Source organism: Thamnophis sirtalis, unplaced genomic scaffold (assembly GCF_051295495.1).
Source record: "Thamnophis sirtalis isolate CommonGarterSnake01/CBP01778 unplaced genomic scaffold, rThaSir2_p1.2 scaffold_19, whole genome shotgun sequence".
Classification (NCBI taxonomy): Eukaryota; Metazoa; Chordata; class Lepidosauria; order Squamata; family Natricidae; genus Thamnophis; species Thamnophis sirtalis.
This window is the reverse complement of record NW_028261399.1, coordinates 680586-696498: the sequence shown is the minus strand read 5'-3', so window position 1 is coordinate 696498 and position 15913 is coordinate 680586. Positions and strand designations below refer to the sequence as shown.

Below are 15913 nucleotides of genomic sequence, written 5' to 3'. Positions count from 1 at the left end.
AGTTAAATATCTGGGAATTTACTTGACAGCAAGGTGAGCAAGGATAAAAGAAGACAATGATATAAAGCTACTTAAGCAGGTAAAATTAGATTTATAAAAATGTAAAAGGCTACATCTATCAATGTTAGGAAGGATAGCTACTGTAGGAAGTTAACACCTTCCTAGGAAAATGAGATATTTTAGGAAATATTAAAAGGGCAGAATGTTTCCCCTAAAAGGGAGGCAGAAACTTTTGCCAACGGGCCATTAAGGCCTGAGTCAGACTATTCTACATAACAAAGATCTACCTCCTTCAGGCAGAGCCATAATGAGAATTGCCCAAAGCCTCTTCATTACCTCATCACCCAGCAAGGCTCAACCAAGCTTGGGATTCAAAAAGCAACCTACAAAGTTACCCCTGCATGGCCCCACGGGAGTCTGACCACCAATCAGAACAGAAGCTCAAGTTCAAAGCCGAACAGAAGGCATAAAACTGGGAACTCTCAGCATCCCTTCCCTTTTTCCTTTTGCCCAGGATCTCAAACCATGTGGTCCTGTCCACCATTAAACCATCTTCCCAAGCAGTCTTCCATGATTCCAACGTCTTTCTCCCCACTTGGAACTGAATCCAGATGGACATTTCTTCCAACGCTACGATAAAAATGAATATCCTGCCCAAACTGCTCTTCCTGTTCCAAAAGCTACTTATGAAAATTGAAAACAAAATTCTTTTGATGATCCAAACAAATGGACGCTGAGATTTATTTGGCAAGGGAAAAAAAAGTGAGAATAAAACTGAAAATCGTTACAAGAATCTAAAGAAAATGAAGGGTTTGAACTACCAGATTGGTCTTTATATTGCAGGAAGTTAGCAGCCACCCCTCTCCTAGAAAAATGAAATATCCTGGGAAATATTGAAAAAGTCAGAATATTATATTTGCCTGGATCAGAAATGGAGAAACATGTTTTTAGGCAGGAAGCAGACTCAACTCTTAATAGCCCCTACCTTTGTCAATGGGCCATTAAAAGGCCTGAGCCAGTCTACTCTACATAACAAAGATCTGCCCCCTTCAGCTCCAGGGTAATGGGATTAAGGCATGATAGTATTAGCCCTTTACCCATCTCACCACAGGGCACCTGGGAAGAAGCAAGGCTCAACCAAACTTGGACTCAAAACACAACCTAGAGAGTTGCCCCTGGGACTCTGACAACCAATCAGAATACAAGATCAAGATCAAAATCCAGAGAGAGCATAAAACCAGGGACTTTCAGCATCTCTATCTCTTTTCTTCTTCATCTTCCATCTGGAAGCATGTGATCCCCCTTTTCTGTTCAGGACCACAAACCATGTTGTCCTGTCCACCATTAATTAAACCAGTGTTTTTCAACCTTTTTTGTGCAAAGGCACACTTTTTTCATGAAAAAAATCACGAGGCACACCACCATTAGAAAATGTTAAAAAAATTTAACTCTGTGCCTATATTGACTATATATAAAATAATTCTCCCACGGCACACCTTATACTATGTCACGGCACACTAGTGTGCCGCGGCACAGTGGTTGAAAAACACTGAATTAAACCATCTTTCCAAGCAGCCTTCATGTTTCCAGTGTCTTTTTCCCTACTTGGAACTGAACCCATAAGGACATTTCTTCCAACAATATTACCAAGCATGTTCTTTTAACGTGGTTAAAAATTGAATAACCATTAGACATAAGAGACTGTAATACTTACGCTAGAAGGTTTTTCTTTTTTCAAAATAATCTTTGACATTAAAGTTTACAAATGTGAAAGTAAAGAAGCAATAGAAAGCAAGAAAAATATAAAGATATATTTAAATATATTTTTATAAAATATAAAAAGAAAAAATGCAGAAGGAAAGAAAAATAATAAGGAAAATAGAAAAGAGAGATATAAAGAAATGATATCAAAATCCCCAGAAGTGATTTTTGTACCACTAACGTTAAAAACTTCAGTTAAAACAGAATTTTAAAAAACTAATATCAAAAGCAGCAAAAGAAAGAAACAGAAGAAATGTATTTTATCCTTTGTACCCTCTATGAAGTCAGCCAACCCTTTTCTGATTAACATTTTTATTAAATGAGTTGCATCAGTAAGTCAGAAAAATCAAGAAATACATATTTTCTTTTACGGATTTTTTTCTCCCTTTCCCTTTTTCCAGTTTCTTCACTTTTTTTCACATTTTTCTTAGTTTGCATTACTTTGCTATTTTTACAGTTCAGTAAAAAGATTACCATTTTAAAATAGGAAAGTCAGAAAAATCTATTTCTGATGACTAGCAGGAAAACAAAACTGCCTCCCTTGGTGGGCTGGGATGGAGGCTTATTTTAAAAATAATAAAGGTGGGATATAAATAAAAAGATAAACAAATTAGGCATTCCAGTTTATAAAGATTAGTCCCAAATTTGCAAAGAGCCACGATTAATTTTTTTCTAGCGCTCAGATCAGAATGCCAGGGTGAAGTACTAATGATCGCCACAAGGGGGCAGTATGTATCCATAAAACTAGGGTCATATCCCACGGAAAGAATTCGCCATTCAGATACTAAAGATTATTTGCTTTGCTATGTCTCAGCAACTATGGGATTTAGGGAGAAAACACTCATAATTCTAGTAACTGGTTGTTGTGTGTTGTCAATGGGCATAGAGAGGGGATTTTGAGTTTGCGGGCAGAGAGCGGATTTGCTCTGACTCACCGTGGCACCGATTCTGGTCTCCAATCCTCAGAATTCCCTAGGCTGGCTGGGAATCCTGGGAACAGAAGGGAATTCTGGGAGTTGAATGGTACCCACAAAGGACCCAAGACCAAGAAACAGAAAGGTGAACTTTGATGAGAAGATCTGTAGCCAAATCAAAGGGTGGATCATGCAAAGACAACGAAGAGCATTTTCTAAAATGCAGAAGTGAAACTGAAACCAAAAATGCCTTTCTCCACAATTAAGAAGGACTTTAGATGTTCAACTCTGTCAATTTTGTGAGATAAGTCATCATATCAATGATTTAAATACCTACATTATTGTTTTCAATCTTGACATCTTCCAAATGGCTTGGCGTTCAACTCCCAGAATTTCCCAGCCACCTGAGGGAACGATGGGAGTTGAAATCCACCCATCTTAGAATAGAATGAGCTGGAAGGGGCCTTGGAGGTCTTCTAGCCCAGCCCCCTGCTCAAGAATCTATACCATTTCAGACAAGTGACTAGTGCCTAGTCTCTTCTTAGAAACTTCCAGTATTGGAGCATTCACAGCTTCTGGTGGCAAGCTGTTCCACTGGTTAATTCTCCTCATTGTCAGGAAGTTTCTCCTTAATTCCACGTTGCTTCTCTCCTTGGTTAGTTTCCATCCATTGCTTCTTATCCTGCCTTCTGGTGCTTTATTTATTATTTATGTATTATCTGAGAATAATTCGGCCCCCTCTCTTCTTTGTGACTCTTAAAGTGTCCAAAGTTGAAAAACAATAATAGAGGTCACCTTAGCTCGTTCCTCGGACACAGGTCAGAAGCACAGTGGTGGGATTCAATTTTTTTTACTACTGATTCTGTGGGTGTGGCGTGGCTTGGTGGGTGTGGCAGGGGAAGGGTACTGCAAAATCCCCATTCCCTTCCCATCCCACTAACCTGCTTTCCAGCTCCGTTCTCCTGTGCAGAGCAACAGAGGAAGACCCAGCCGATCAGTTGGGACTCAGGAGGCATAGATGGGGCGTGGCCAGCCAGAGGTGGTATTTGCCGGTTCTCCGAACTACTCAAAATTTCCGCTACCGGTTCTCCAGAACTGGTCAGAACCTGCTGAAGGCCACCTCTGTCAGAAGGCTGTCTGTTAGCACAGGGGAAAGAGCATTATTTTTTACCTTGGTTCTGCAAACTGGTCAAAGAAAAAAAAGGCCTTGAGGATCGTGCGGCTCAGCTGTGATTCCAATTCCGATTGTCGGAAGCTTTTCCCCCGCTTTTTAAAGCATTTTTTCCCTGCCGGTTCGGGTGAATAGGCCGGGGAAAAATGCTTTAAAAAGCTTTAAAAAAATAGGTGAAAGTGGAAAAAAGTTGGCCATGCCCACCCAGTCACATGACCCCACCACCACCAAGCCACGCCCACAGAACCAGTGGGAGGGAAATTAGATTTCACCACTGCCTTTACATCCTGCTACGTCTCGAAAATGAAATTCGAACCAAGTCCCTGCAGCCATTAGCGGAATTGGAGTTCAAGTAGTCCACAACCATTCAAAGTCACAACAGCAGTGGGGAAAAAGTGATTTAGGGCCATTCACCACACTTACAACCATAGCTGCCTTCCCCACGATCATGGGATCCAAATTGGCAACTGACTCATATTTATGACGGTTGCAGAGTCCCCAGGTCATGTGATCTCCATTTGCAATCTTCTGGCAAGAAACAGGGAAGCACAATTCACTTCACAGCCCTGTTAACTAATTTGAAAACTGCAGTGATTCGCTTAACAACGGTGATAGGAAAGGTTGTAAAATGGGGCAACACTGACTTAACTGTCTTGCTTAGTAACAGAAATTTTGGGCTCAAATGCAGTCATAAGCCGAGGACTACCTATAATTGCATTAACAAGAGACGCTAGTTTTAGAATCTTAGAATAGAGCTGGAAGGGACCTTGGAGGTCTTCTAGTCCAGCCCCCTACTCAAGCCGTTTTAGATAAGTGACTGTCTAGTCTCTTCTTAAAAATATCCAGTGATGGAGCATCCATCACATAATCTGGTTTGGGCCTACTACAGGGGTGTCCAACCTTGGCAACTTTTAAGACTTCAACTCCCAGGATTCCCCAGCCGGCCATGGTTAATTGTCCTTACGGTTAGGAAATTTCTCCTTAATTCCAGGTTGCTTCTCTCCTTGATCAGTTTCCATCCATTGTTTCTTGCTTTCTGGAGCTTTGGAGAATAAATTGAACCCCTCTTCTTTGTGGCAGCCCCTCAAATACTGGAATGCTATCATGTTACCCCCCAATTCTTTTTTTCCTTAGACTGGCCATGCCCAAATCCTGCCTCCGTTCTTCATATGTTTTAGTCTCCAGGCCTTTGATCTTCTTAGTTGCTCTTCCCTGAACTTTTTCCAAAGTCTCAACATATTTTTTCTAGTATGGTGACCCAAACTGGATGCAGCATTCCAGATGGGGCTTATTAGGGTTTTATAAAGCAATATTAATGCTTCGTAATCTTGATTCTATGCCTCTGTTTATACAACCCAGGATTGTATTCGGTTTTTTAGCTGTTGCCGCACACGGCTGGCCCATATTTAAGTGATCGTCCACTAGGTCCATCTCACAGTTCCTGTTTTTCAGCCAGGTCTCACCTAGTCTGTACTTGTCCCTTCGATTTTTCCTGCCTAAATGTAAAACTTGGCTTTTCTTCACATCGAAATTCATGTTGTTGCATAGAGCCCATTGTTCAAGTTTGTTGAGATCTAATCCTGACTGAAGATTTATTATCCAGGTCATGGGATAAAAACAGAGGCCTCCTGCGATATGCTTTTGAGTAAACTTGAAAAACAGACTCCAAATCTAACTAAGCAATACATTACTCGAGGTTTATATGTTTGGCTAAACTGTGATAAGTTTGTTTGGTTCCTGCTTCGATGCTCCGTAGGCAATTGCGATCACATCAGGAGCAAAATGGTTTCATGATATCAGCCTCAACTACTCTCATCCCATTGGCATGGTGTGTGAATGTTGTGAGTCATGATGGAGCGAGGTGTGTGTTTTCTCGCTTAGCTTTGCCACCCCCACGAATGTCTAAGAGGTGAACAGTCAGCTATTCTCTTTCATAGAATGATAACGCTGGAAAGGACCTTGGAGGTCTTCTAGTCCATCCCCTGGCTCTGGCAGAAGATCCTATATCGCCCCGGTCAAATAGTTCTCCAGTTTCTTCTTAGACATTTCCAGTGTTGGAGCATTCACAACTTCTGGAGGGAAGCCATTCCACGGATTAATTGTCCTCACTATCAGGAAATTCCTCCTTATTTCTAAGTTGCTTCTCTCCTTGGTTACATTCAATCCGTTGCTTCTTGTCCAGTCATTTTTTTTCAGGGCTGTTGGAACTTCAGTCATTAAATGGACAGTTGTAAATCGAGACTACCTGTATGGAACAGAATACATCAGTGGTTCCCAAACTTGGCTGGAGAATTCTGGGAGTTGAACTCCACAAGTCTTAAAGTTGCCAAGTTTGGGAACCACTGGAATAGATTATAGACTAGAACAAACCGGAGAGTAGATTATAAAGCAGAACAGAATAATAAGAGTAGGAAGGGACCTTGGAGATCTTCCAGTCCCACAAAACTCCCCACTGTAAAAATCTGGACACCGATGTTCTCTAGAAGATGCCTTCTTGGCATCTACTCTGGCATTCCTGTATAGAAGACACATACACACTCAGGTATTTGGGTGAGATCGGTGGCCGCATTAAGTTCAGGGTGTCAAAGGTTAAATGTCCTCTGGCCAAAAAAACTCTTGAGGCTATGCCAGGAATCTGTTTCGGATTGTAAATTTGGCTACCAGCCCTGAAACCTTCTCGGGTATCTGCAGAATGCATGACGTGCTTAAGGGTCCTTTAAGGGTGGGGGGGGGGTGAGTCCCTTAAAGTCAGTTTAAGGCTGTTCCAGATGAAATTGGTGGGAAGGGATAAAATTTAAGTTTATTAAAGTTGATTAATAAGCAGCATTCTCCAAACTTGGCCACTTTAAGGACTTGTGGACTTCCCCAAAGAGTCATGCAGACCCTTGCCCTAAATGCCATTGCAATGCAGTGTGTGTTGGGGGGGGGACTTAATTTGCAGGGAAGTGAAACAAAGACATAAGCGAAAGAGGAGAAAGGGGAAAATTAAAGTGCCTCTGTGTCCTAGAAGCTTCCTGTTATTTGTACAGCCCCATTTCTAAAATGCAATCAAGCTTTCTCAGCTGAGGTTGTGTTTCTTTTTGGTTTCCTAGGTTGGTGAGCTGATGAAAACTATTTTTGATACGTAATAATTTCATAATTTTATGAAGTCTTCAAAACAAGATTAAAAAAAACTCACAGAAAGGAAAGGAGAAAGAAAGAGAGAGTGAGAAAGAGGAAAGAAAGAAAAGAAAAAAGAAAGGAGAGAAAAAAGAAAGAAAAGGGAAGGAGGGAGGAGAGAGAAAGGAAGGAGAGAGAAAGGAAGAAGAGAGAGAAAGGAAGGAAGGAAGGAAGGAAGAAAGAAAGAAAGAAAGGGAAAGAAAGAAAAGCTGGAAAGGAAAAAATGCTGAAGAGAAACAGAAAAAAGATATAAAGAAGCGGTTTTTCTATATTTACAGCAGTCCAAACATAGTTTTAACCTCTCTAAAGTTACATGGTATTATTCTTCTGTCTGTAATTTATCCTGTCTAAACATGAATGCCATAAATCACAAATTCATTCTTTTCATTTTTAGGTTAAAAAAAAAGTCAGCAATAGGCTGTCACTAAAAGTAGAGAACAGAACTAAGGAAACAATCTAGAAAATATATGTTTTTTCTATGTATTTCATTGCCTTTCCCATGGCTATGCCGCATTTCAGTCACATTTTGACCTTTTTAAAATAAAAATTCTCCTTAGCAAGCTCTGATCTAAAGAATATTGGCTAGTTTTTAAGAGGACTTCTTGTTTACTTGACTTTATTTTACTAATTGGACTTCACTGTTTTATTCTCTTGTATGTTTCCCTTTTATCTTTCATGGTTTTTCTCATGTGAAATGTTTAAAATAAATAAATTTAAATGTGTAAATTTTTTTTTAAAAGATGGCACAGGATTCTTTGCTCCACAAAGGCTTGGATGGGCAGGTTTGGATCTGTAAATAAAGGCTGTCCACAAAGACCAGTAAATTTGACTCTGTATGATGTAAAAATAACCTTTTCTTTTGTTTTACTAAATGTTTGGGGCTGCTAATCTCAAGCCCTGGGTTTTATTTTTATGCTATTTTTATGGGTCACCCACGTCCCACATTGGGAAAGCGGTTGAGAAAACGTCATGCATCTCCCTCAGGATCTTTTTCAGTACCAAGGCTGCTGCAAAAAATATATATTTAAAAAGTCGAAACATGCTAAGAAAATAGCAAATCTATGCCATTTATTTTCCCCAAAATTAATGGCCCTCATTAACCTTAACCTAGAATTGGTGGAAGTTTCCCAGACAAGTTTAGAGCCCCTTTATCAAGTATGCTGACCTGTTATTAGTGTTAGGAGATGAAAAAATAGCTACAATATGAATATATATTTATATTCCAGTTTGAAATTGAAACTTGTAAGCAAAGGGGGGGGCAGAAAGCAGAAGTTTCTGCAATTAGAACAGCCCCACCCGGGACGCCACGCCCGATTGGCGGAGAACGCAGCGTTCTTTCCTTTTGCCAGATTGGGATTGGTCTTCTGAGCCGTCCGTCAGCCCTTAGGTGTTTCCCGGCTCCTTGTGTTCATCATCACGGCCGGGTAGGGCTTTCCCCACACGGTGTTCACGCGCCGCCGGCTGGCTTCCGATTGGCCGCCGGGATGGTAAACACGGCGAGGGAGCCAATGGGAGCGCTGTTCACGAGCGCAGCACGCGGGCCCACGAGCCGGCCGCATGGCGCGCGCTGAGATCAACAACGGAGGGGGCGGGGGGAGGAGGGCGGGAGCGGGTATAAAAGTGCCGCCTGCGTCACGGGCCAGCCAGAGTGGGAGAGCAGCCGAGCAGGAGAGAGGTGTCTGCTGTGCGTCCGTCCCAAAACAAAGTCACATACAGCCGCGTCCTTCCTCGCTCGTCCCGCTTCCTATTCTTTAAAAAAAAAAGCAGCCTCGGGAGTCCGGAGAGGCATTGCATTTTTTGCAACTTCTTTGCATTTTTGCAATTAACACAAAGCCAACCATGGTGGTCTTTAAGCGAATCAAGGCGCTGCGGCTGGATTTCGAGGACAACAGCCGGGTCTACTCCAGCGGCGAGAAAGTGGCCGGCCGCGTGGAAGTGGAGGTGGCCGAGGTCACGCGCGTCTCGGCCGTGCGCTTCCTGGCCTGCGGGGTGGCCCGCGTGCTGTGGATCCGGGGTCCCCAGCAGTGCAAGCAGGAGATGGAATACCTGCGCCACGAATCGGTGCTCCAGCTGGAGGACCAGCCCGCCGGTGAGCAGAGGAGGACGAGCTGGGCTTTTTTGGCTGCTTTGGGGTGGAGGGGACTCCAAGTCCCATGAGCCTGAGAGAGGGGGAGCTCCCCTATCGGTGGCAGAAGATGGGCTTCCCACACTTGGCATGGCTGGGGAGGAGGAGAAGTGGACAGCGGGACGTCTCGACCTCAGCCACTCTTAAGAGGGGCGGACTACAACTCCCATAAATCTCCCAGCCAATTATGGGAATGGTAGTCTCTTAAGAGCGTCTGAGGTTGAGAATGTCCTGCTCTGGGGTGAAAAGCTGATGGAATTGGCTAGAAATAGCAAATTCCCTCTGCTAAAACAATCCCTCTTAAGTTTTAAAAAGGGATGAAATCGAATTTTAAAAACAATTTTTAAAGATGGCATCCCAAAAAATCCAAGGTCCTGATTCCTAAACAAATCCCAGGATGTCTCTAGGATCTTTAGTTTTATTTATATATTTACTTTTATATATGGGCTTATGTATGTATGTATGTATATATATTCAATTTATAGCCACCCAGCTCAAGGCAAGTGATTGTGATTCTGCTTACTTTGGTGTGAAGGAGGAGGAATTGATGGTTTTAAGATAAATTTTGATTACATTGGAAGCAGTCAAGTCACTAAGCATAGAGCAAAGAGGTTTAAAAATGCTGTTAAAAAAAGAGATTGGACACTCATTTGTTTGAAGTGGTATAGGGTCTTCTGCCTGAGCAAGGGGGTTGGACTAGAAGACCTCCAAGGACCCTTCCAATGTGTTATTCCGAGAGAGGGACCGATGAGGGGACATCCTGGAGTTTTTAAAATTTGCCCGAGTTGGATGTTTCCCAAGAAAAAGACATTCTGGGTGGTAACAGGATGTTCCTGCCAGGAGACAATTTTGGCAACCTCTCTTTAATCGGAAGCGAAATTCCCCCCACCATCCAGGTGTTCCCTTGAGAGAAGAGAGGCTTTAGCTGTCAAAATTTGGCTGGAGTTCACAGCCAGAGAATGAAAGCTGGAAAGAAAGGGAAGTAGATCAGTTTCTGTAACTTGTTTTGAGTTTTTAAAGAAGGCTGGTTGCGGTCCTCCTTTTGAAAAGGGAGAACCTCTTGAAATCCTTTGAAGGAAGGCTGCTCTGAATGTTTAATTTTCAGCTTGGAAAAAAAAGGGATCCATAAATCTGATTCCTTTCTTCGCTTCTTGTGATTTTTCTTAGATAAAGACGGGTCTGTCTTGCTGAGACCGGGAAACATCTACCGATACAAGTTCGAATTTGAACTGCCCCAAGGGTAAGTAAGAGATCCAATACAGACTTTAAATCAGTGTAAAATCCATCCGTCATGGATTTGCCCTGGTTCTCCTTTGTCTAACCTGCATTGGGTTTCTTTCCAGGCCTCTGGGCACCACCTTTAAGGGCAAGTACGGCTGTGTGGATTACTGGGTGAAGGTCTTCTTGGATCGCCCTTCTTTCCCAACACAGGAAGTCAAGAAGCGCTTCGAAGTCATGGACCAGATCGACGTCAACACGCCAGATCTTATGGTGACTATCCGCTGTTTATTTACTTCCATCTTTCCTGCCTCCTGCCCATCAATCACGCAGGGTTACATTGGTTAGAATTGCAGCTTTAAATGCCTGGATGTTTTTCGTCTTCCCTCAAAACCTTTGGTGAAGTTTTGGGCTTGTGCGATGACTTTCGGGTGGGAGTTAATCGCCTGTGTCCAAGAAGCGAAATGTTTCTGGATCATTAGTTTATAACTGCCTGGCTTGAAGGAAGTTAGCTAAGGAAGAATTTGCAAGGGGGAAAAATCCAGTTGAATGTAGTTCAGAGTGGATCAGGTGCTGGTTATCCTCCAAGTATCTCACTTTTGTTGTGTGTTTCTCCCACAGTCTCCTGTCTCTGCCAAAAAGGAGAAGAAAGTTTCTTGCATGTTCATCCCAGACGGACATGTCTCGGTTAGCGCCAGGATCGACCGCAAAGGCTTCTGCGAAGGTGAGATTCTGGAGCGTGGCAATTTCTCTGCCTTTTTACCTCCACCTGTTAACTACATTTGTAAAACGTTTAGCTCTCACCCATTGGAGGTGGAGCAGATAAAAACAGCACTGAGGTGTTTTTTTTTAAGTCCAGCTTTGGGGTTTTGATCTCTTGTCTGGGTTTTTTATTTCAAAACCTTTTCTACATGCATGGCATTATATTGCATATGTTAAATGGGCAAAACAATGTAGTTTAAGGCTGGTTTGTTATCAAGGTTTAAGTGGAAACTAATCAAGGGGAGAAGCAACCTAGAACTAAGGATGAAATTCCTGAAAACAATGAATCAGTGGAACCACTTGTCTCCAGAAGTTGTGAATGCTCCAACACTGGAAGTTTTTAAGATGTTGGATATCCATTTCTCTGAAGTGGTGTAGGGTTTCCTGCCTAGCAGGGGGCTGGACTAGAAGACCTCCAAGGTCCCTTCCACCTCTGCTATTCTCTATTCTGTACCCTAGGGAAAAATATAGTTTGAAACTATTGTGGGATTTTTCTTTTCTTTTTTGGTTATCTAGGTTTTTGTATAGAACAGTGTTTCTCAACCTTGGCGACTTTAAGTCCTGTGGACTTCAACTCCCAGAATCCCCCAGCCCGCATAGCTGGCTGGGGAATTCTGGGAGTTGAAGTCCACAGGACTTAAAGTTGCCAAGGTTGAGAAACACTGGTATAGAATCTGGATTTGAATGAAATCTTGGGGGTGTTTTTTTTTTTAAAGAAAACAACCTCCCTGGCAACATTGAATTAATTTGAGGGGATTCATAGGATGACCGGAGCACAGAGACTCTTTTAAGTGCAAAGGCTGTTAAGTGCTCTTGAGGGTCTAACCTCCCCTCCTCCTCCTCCTCCTCTGCTTTCCCCCAGGTGATGACATCTGCATCAATGCCGACTTTGAGAACACCTGCTCTCGGATCGTGGTGCCCAAGGCAGCTATCATAGCCAAGCACACCTACCTGGCCAATGGGCAGACCAAGGTGTTCTCCCAGAAACTCTCCTGCGTCCGAGGCAACCACATCACCTCCGGCATGTCCGAGTCCTGGCGGGGAAAGACACTCCGGGTCAGGAAGATCAAGCCATCCATTCTGGGCTGCAATATCCTGCGTGTGGAGTATTTCCTGCAGGTGAGGGCATTTCCTTGGAGGCAGAGCCCCAACCCTACAGCTCTTACTTTGCCCCCCCATCGCAGGTCGGGTTAGATCTAGTTAACGGAAGAGAGAGGATATTCTGTAGCTCAGGGTTGATCTGCGAGGTCCTTGGTGCTCTCTGAGCTTGCTGGTTTCCTGGCAAGACGTTTCATGACCCAACTAGGTAACATCATCAGGTCTAAGGGATGAGGAGGATGTCCCTGGTGCTCTCTGAGCATTGTGGTTTACTTGCAGGCGTTTCATTGCCCAACTAGCTAACATCAGTGCTAGGAGTCAATCACAGTCCTCTTCAAGGGGTTAAATTAAGCTTCAAAATCCAGTTTTTAATTTGTTAATTGATTGAGTCTAATAAGATACCGTCCAGCTTCAGCTAGCTGTGTGATTTAGCCAAGGTTTGGCCCCAGAACCTAAAATCCAGGGCCCCCATCCTAACCCACTTTTCCAGGGAGGCTCTTGAGCAATCCTGCTTTCTGGCTGCACATGGGGATTAAGCTTTTAAGAATTAAAGAGTCTCTCAACCAGGTGTTGCTCCCACCAAGCAATTCCTCACCGTTGTCCCTCTCGTCCTTCCACAGATCTACGTCAGCGTCCCGGGCTCAAAAAAGATCATCCTGGAGTTGCCCCTGGTCATCGGCAACAAATCCAGCTTTGGCAGTCGCAATTCCAGCATGGCAAGCCAGACCAGCTCCGAGATGAGTTGGGTGGATCTCAACATCCCCGATGCTCCAGAAGGTGAGAGGCCTCGATGTCTTGAGAGTCAACCCTTCCAGGGGGAGAAGGAGGAGTCTCCACGCCTACCTCTTGAGGTGGGCTGTGTTGGGGGGCCCTTCTGAGGAACCTCACAAGCCTTCTCACTGGCTTTGTATCTTGAGAGCAGCCTAGACCACCCGCCTTTTGCAATGTCCGCAACTGCCCCCTTGACGTCCAGAGTTTGACTCCCCCCTCTCTTTCCCTCTCTTAGCGCCTCCATGCTACCTGGACATCATTCCCGAAGACCATCGGATTGAAAGCCCCACCACGCCTCTCTTGGACGAGCTGGACAGTTCCTTCGACAGCCCCATCTTCATGTACGCTCCCGAGTTCAAATTCATGCCACCACCAACCTACACAGAGGTGAGATTTCTATTTATAAGGGAATTGGGGGGACGGGAAACTACACAAGTCAGTTTTGCAGAGTTATTGGGTCTTGTTGTAAGCAGGAGGGTCTGTTCCAGGTTGCCTTGCCTGGGGGGGGGGGGTAGCTCCCCCTTCCACTCCCCCAACCAGGCTGGTCTGGGGTTGAATTGTGATGCTGGCAATCAGTTTATGAAACCCCCCCTCCCAATTCCTCTTGAGAATGAGACAAATTAACCCCCCTCAATTCAAGCTATGATTTCCAGCTGAGTTTTAGTTCAATCAGAATAGAGTTGGAAGGGACCTTGGAGGTCTTCTAGTCCAGCCCCCTTGATCAAACAGGAGACCTTACAGAATAACAGTGGGAAGGGACCTTGGAGGTCTTCTAGTCCAGCCCCTTTGCTCAAACAGGAGACTACAGAATGACAGAGTTGGAAGGGACCTTGGAGGTCTTTTAGTCCAGCCCCTTTGCTCAAACAGGAGACTTTACAGAATGACAGAGTTGGAAGGGACATTGGAGGTCTTCTAGTCCAGCCCCCTTTGCTCAAGGAGGAGATCCTTACAGAATAACAGAGTTGGAAGGGACCTTGGAGGCCTTCTAGTCCAGCCCCTTTGCTCAAGCAGGAGACGCTTATACAATTCCAGACAGGTGGCTGTTCAGTCTCTTCTTCAAAAACCTCCAGATTTTTTTTAGTCTGCACCAAGAAGCCCGTTTCACCTCCGTTTGACACTTCCCCCTTTCTGTTTCTTTTTTTCAGATCGATCCTTGCACTCTCAACAACAACAACATTGTCCAGTGAACGCTGAAGAAAAGTCCTGGCGTGGCTGTGATTTTATCCAGCTTTTTTTTCTCTGGACTTTAAAAGAAAAAAAAAATTGCCCTCGTAGCAATTCTGCACACAGCAGAAAAAGGCACAGAAAACTTTCAGTCGTCAAATCGACTTCTCAGGAAACAAGGAGCAAGAAACCAACTTCCTTGGTGCCTTTACTTAGCACACGTGTTCCAGATGACAAAAAAAATGGGGGCATGTATGGGGGGGGTGTTTCCTTCCTCAAAGCCTTTGCAGAGCGTGTGCCCCCCTGCAAAACTGACCGGTGCTAATGCAACTTGTAGGGTGGTTTAGAGGCAGGTTCTTGGAAGAAAATCCTCATTTTTTTCCCCTCTTTGGAAAAAAGGGGGAAAGAAGAAAACTCCAAAAAGATTTGGAGGCTTGGTAGTTGGGACTTCACTGCTACCCAGGCAGCACAAAGAAATGTGCATATCTCTACAATTTCTGTAGTCGACGAACAAAAAAAAAAGGGCTTCAGCCACCTTCGTGCTTGGGGTGTGGGAGGGAATAATTGGCTGGAGGGTTTTTGATGATGTGGGGAAGGGGAGAATTTCCTGAGCTGCTCATATTGGGGGGGGGGGGCTTAATGGGAGCTGGGATTTTCCAGTCATTTCAACCCCACCGTCTTAAATAGTGGCAGCCTTGGAAGGAAGGAGCATGTAGGGGGGAAGAGTGGATAGGTGAGGAGTGGGCTTCCTCTCGCCAGGAGAAAGGAGGAGAGAGGAGAAGCGAAGAAAGAGAAGGAGAAAGCCTTTTATAGCAGTAAAACCTGCAGCATCTAAAGGCTGAGAGAGCCTATATAAGCAAATAAAAGCTTGTTGAACAATGCAAAGGTAGCAACTCGGATCCTCTTGAGTTGTTAACTTTTTTTTATAGCACTTAAATATTGTTATTTTTTTTTGTCTATAAATCTGTTAAGCAAACTTTGTTTTTTTGGTAAGGGAGAAATCACTGTTTTGCCTATGATCTCCAATAGGTGAGCCAGTGTTTGTGTTCAGAGGGGGGGGAATTGATTGGCAGGTTTGAGAGGGGGGGAGGTCTCAGCATTGAAACCCTCCCCCTTTCTAGGGGGCCACCAGGAGATCAAAAATGCTTTTGCCACAAATGGTGCCAGAAAAATCTGCATTTACAAAAAACGAATGTAGACAGATAATCCATCAGCAAAGAGCTTTAATCTTTCAAGGAGCATTTATGTTTGGTCCATATCCATCCTGCGACACTCCCGACTTGTTTATCGCCAACTTGTGTGTTTTTGTTCTCCCCGCGTCAGAAAAAAAATGCACTTGAAATGACTGCACTGCATAGCCGAAGTGTTAATTCATCCCAGGTTTTGTTGCCACAAATACCTTTGTGTGTCGCAAATGGGTGTACTGATTGTTATTATTTTCTTAAAACTGTTTGTTTCACTGTTCTGCTTGTTTTGTATTATTTGCCTTTTAATTATATTTTGTACTGTTGAACTAAGGTGTATAAAAAGCCTTTTTCCTAATAAATTATCAAAATGTTAAAACACCGTGTTTGGTTCTGATTTGAGGGTTGGTGTCAACCGCAAACCTTTTCTGCAAATACAAGTTCCTTGTAAGCACTTTTAACAGAGTTGGGTCATCTAGTCAAACCCCCTGCTCAGGCAGGAGACCATTCAACATTTCTGACAAATGGGCAGTCCCCTCTCTTCTTGAAAGCCTCCAGGGATGAAGCTCCCACAACTTCCGAAGGC

At 43.8% G+C, this 15913-nt stretch overlaps 1 protein-coding gene across 1 annotated transcript; it reads left to right on the top strand.

The window, feature by feature from the left end:
* The first annotated feature begins 8656 nt into the window (after nt 1-8656).
* TXNIP (thioredoxin interacting protein) lies at nt 8657-15706 on the top strand. Its single transcript, XM_014073668.2, has 8 exons — nt 8657-9094; nt 10298-10370; nt 10474-10621; nt 10970-11072; nt 11973-12229; nt 12829-12985; nt 13215-13366; nt 14125-15706. The coding sequence occupies exons 1-8, from the start codon at nt 8845-8847 to the stop codon at nt 14164-14166; spliced, it is 1182 nt and encodes a 393-aa protein (XP_013929143.1). The 5' UTR covers nt 8657-8844; the 3' UTR covers nt 14167-15706.
* The last annotated feature ends 207 nt before the right edge of the window (nt 15707-15913 follow it).

Excerpts from the sequence above, each read along its gene's own strand:
- TXNIP (XM_014073668.2), top strand. The coding sequence starts at position 8,845 with ATGGTGGTCTTTAAGCGAATCAAGGCGCTGCGGCTGGATTTCGAGGAC. Across the intron at positions 10,371-10,473 it reads GAATTTGAACTGCCCCAAGG|GCCTCTGGGCACCACCTTTA; the intron begins GTAAGTAAGAGA and ends GTTTCTTTCCAG. Across the intron at positions 10,622-10,969 it reads TCAACACGCCAGATCTTATG|TCTCCTGTCTCTGCCAAAAA; the intron begins GTGACTATCCGC and ends TTTCTCCCACAG.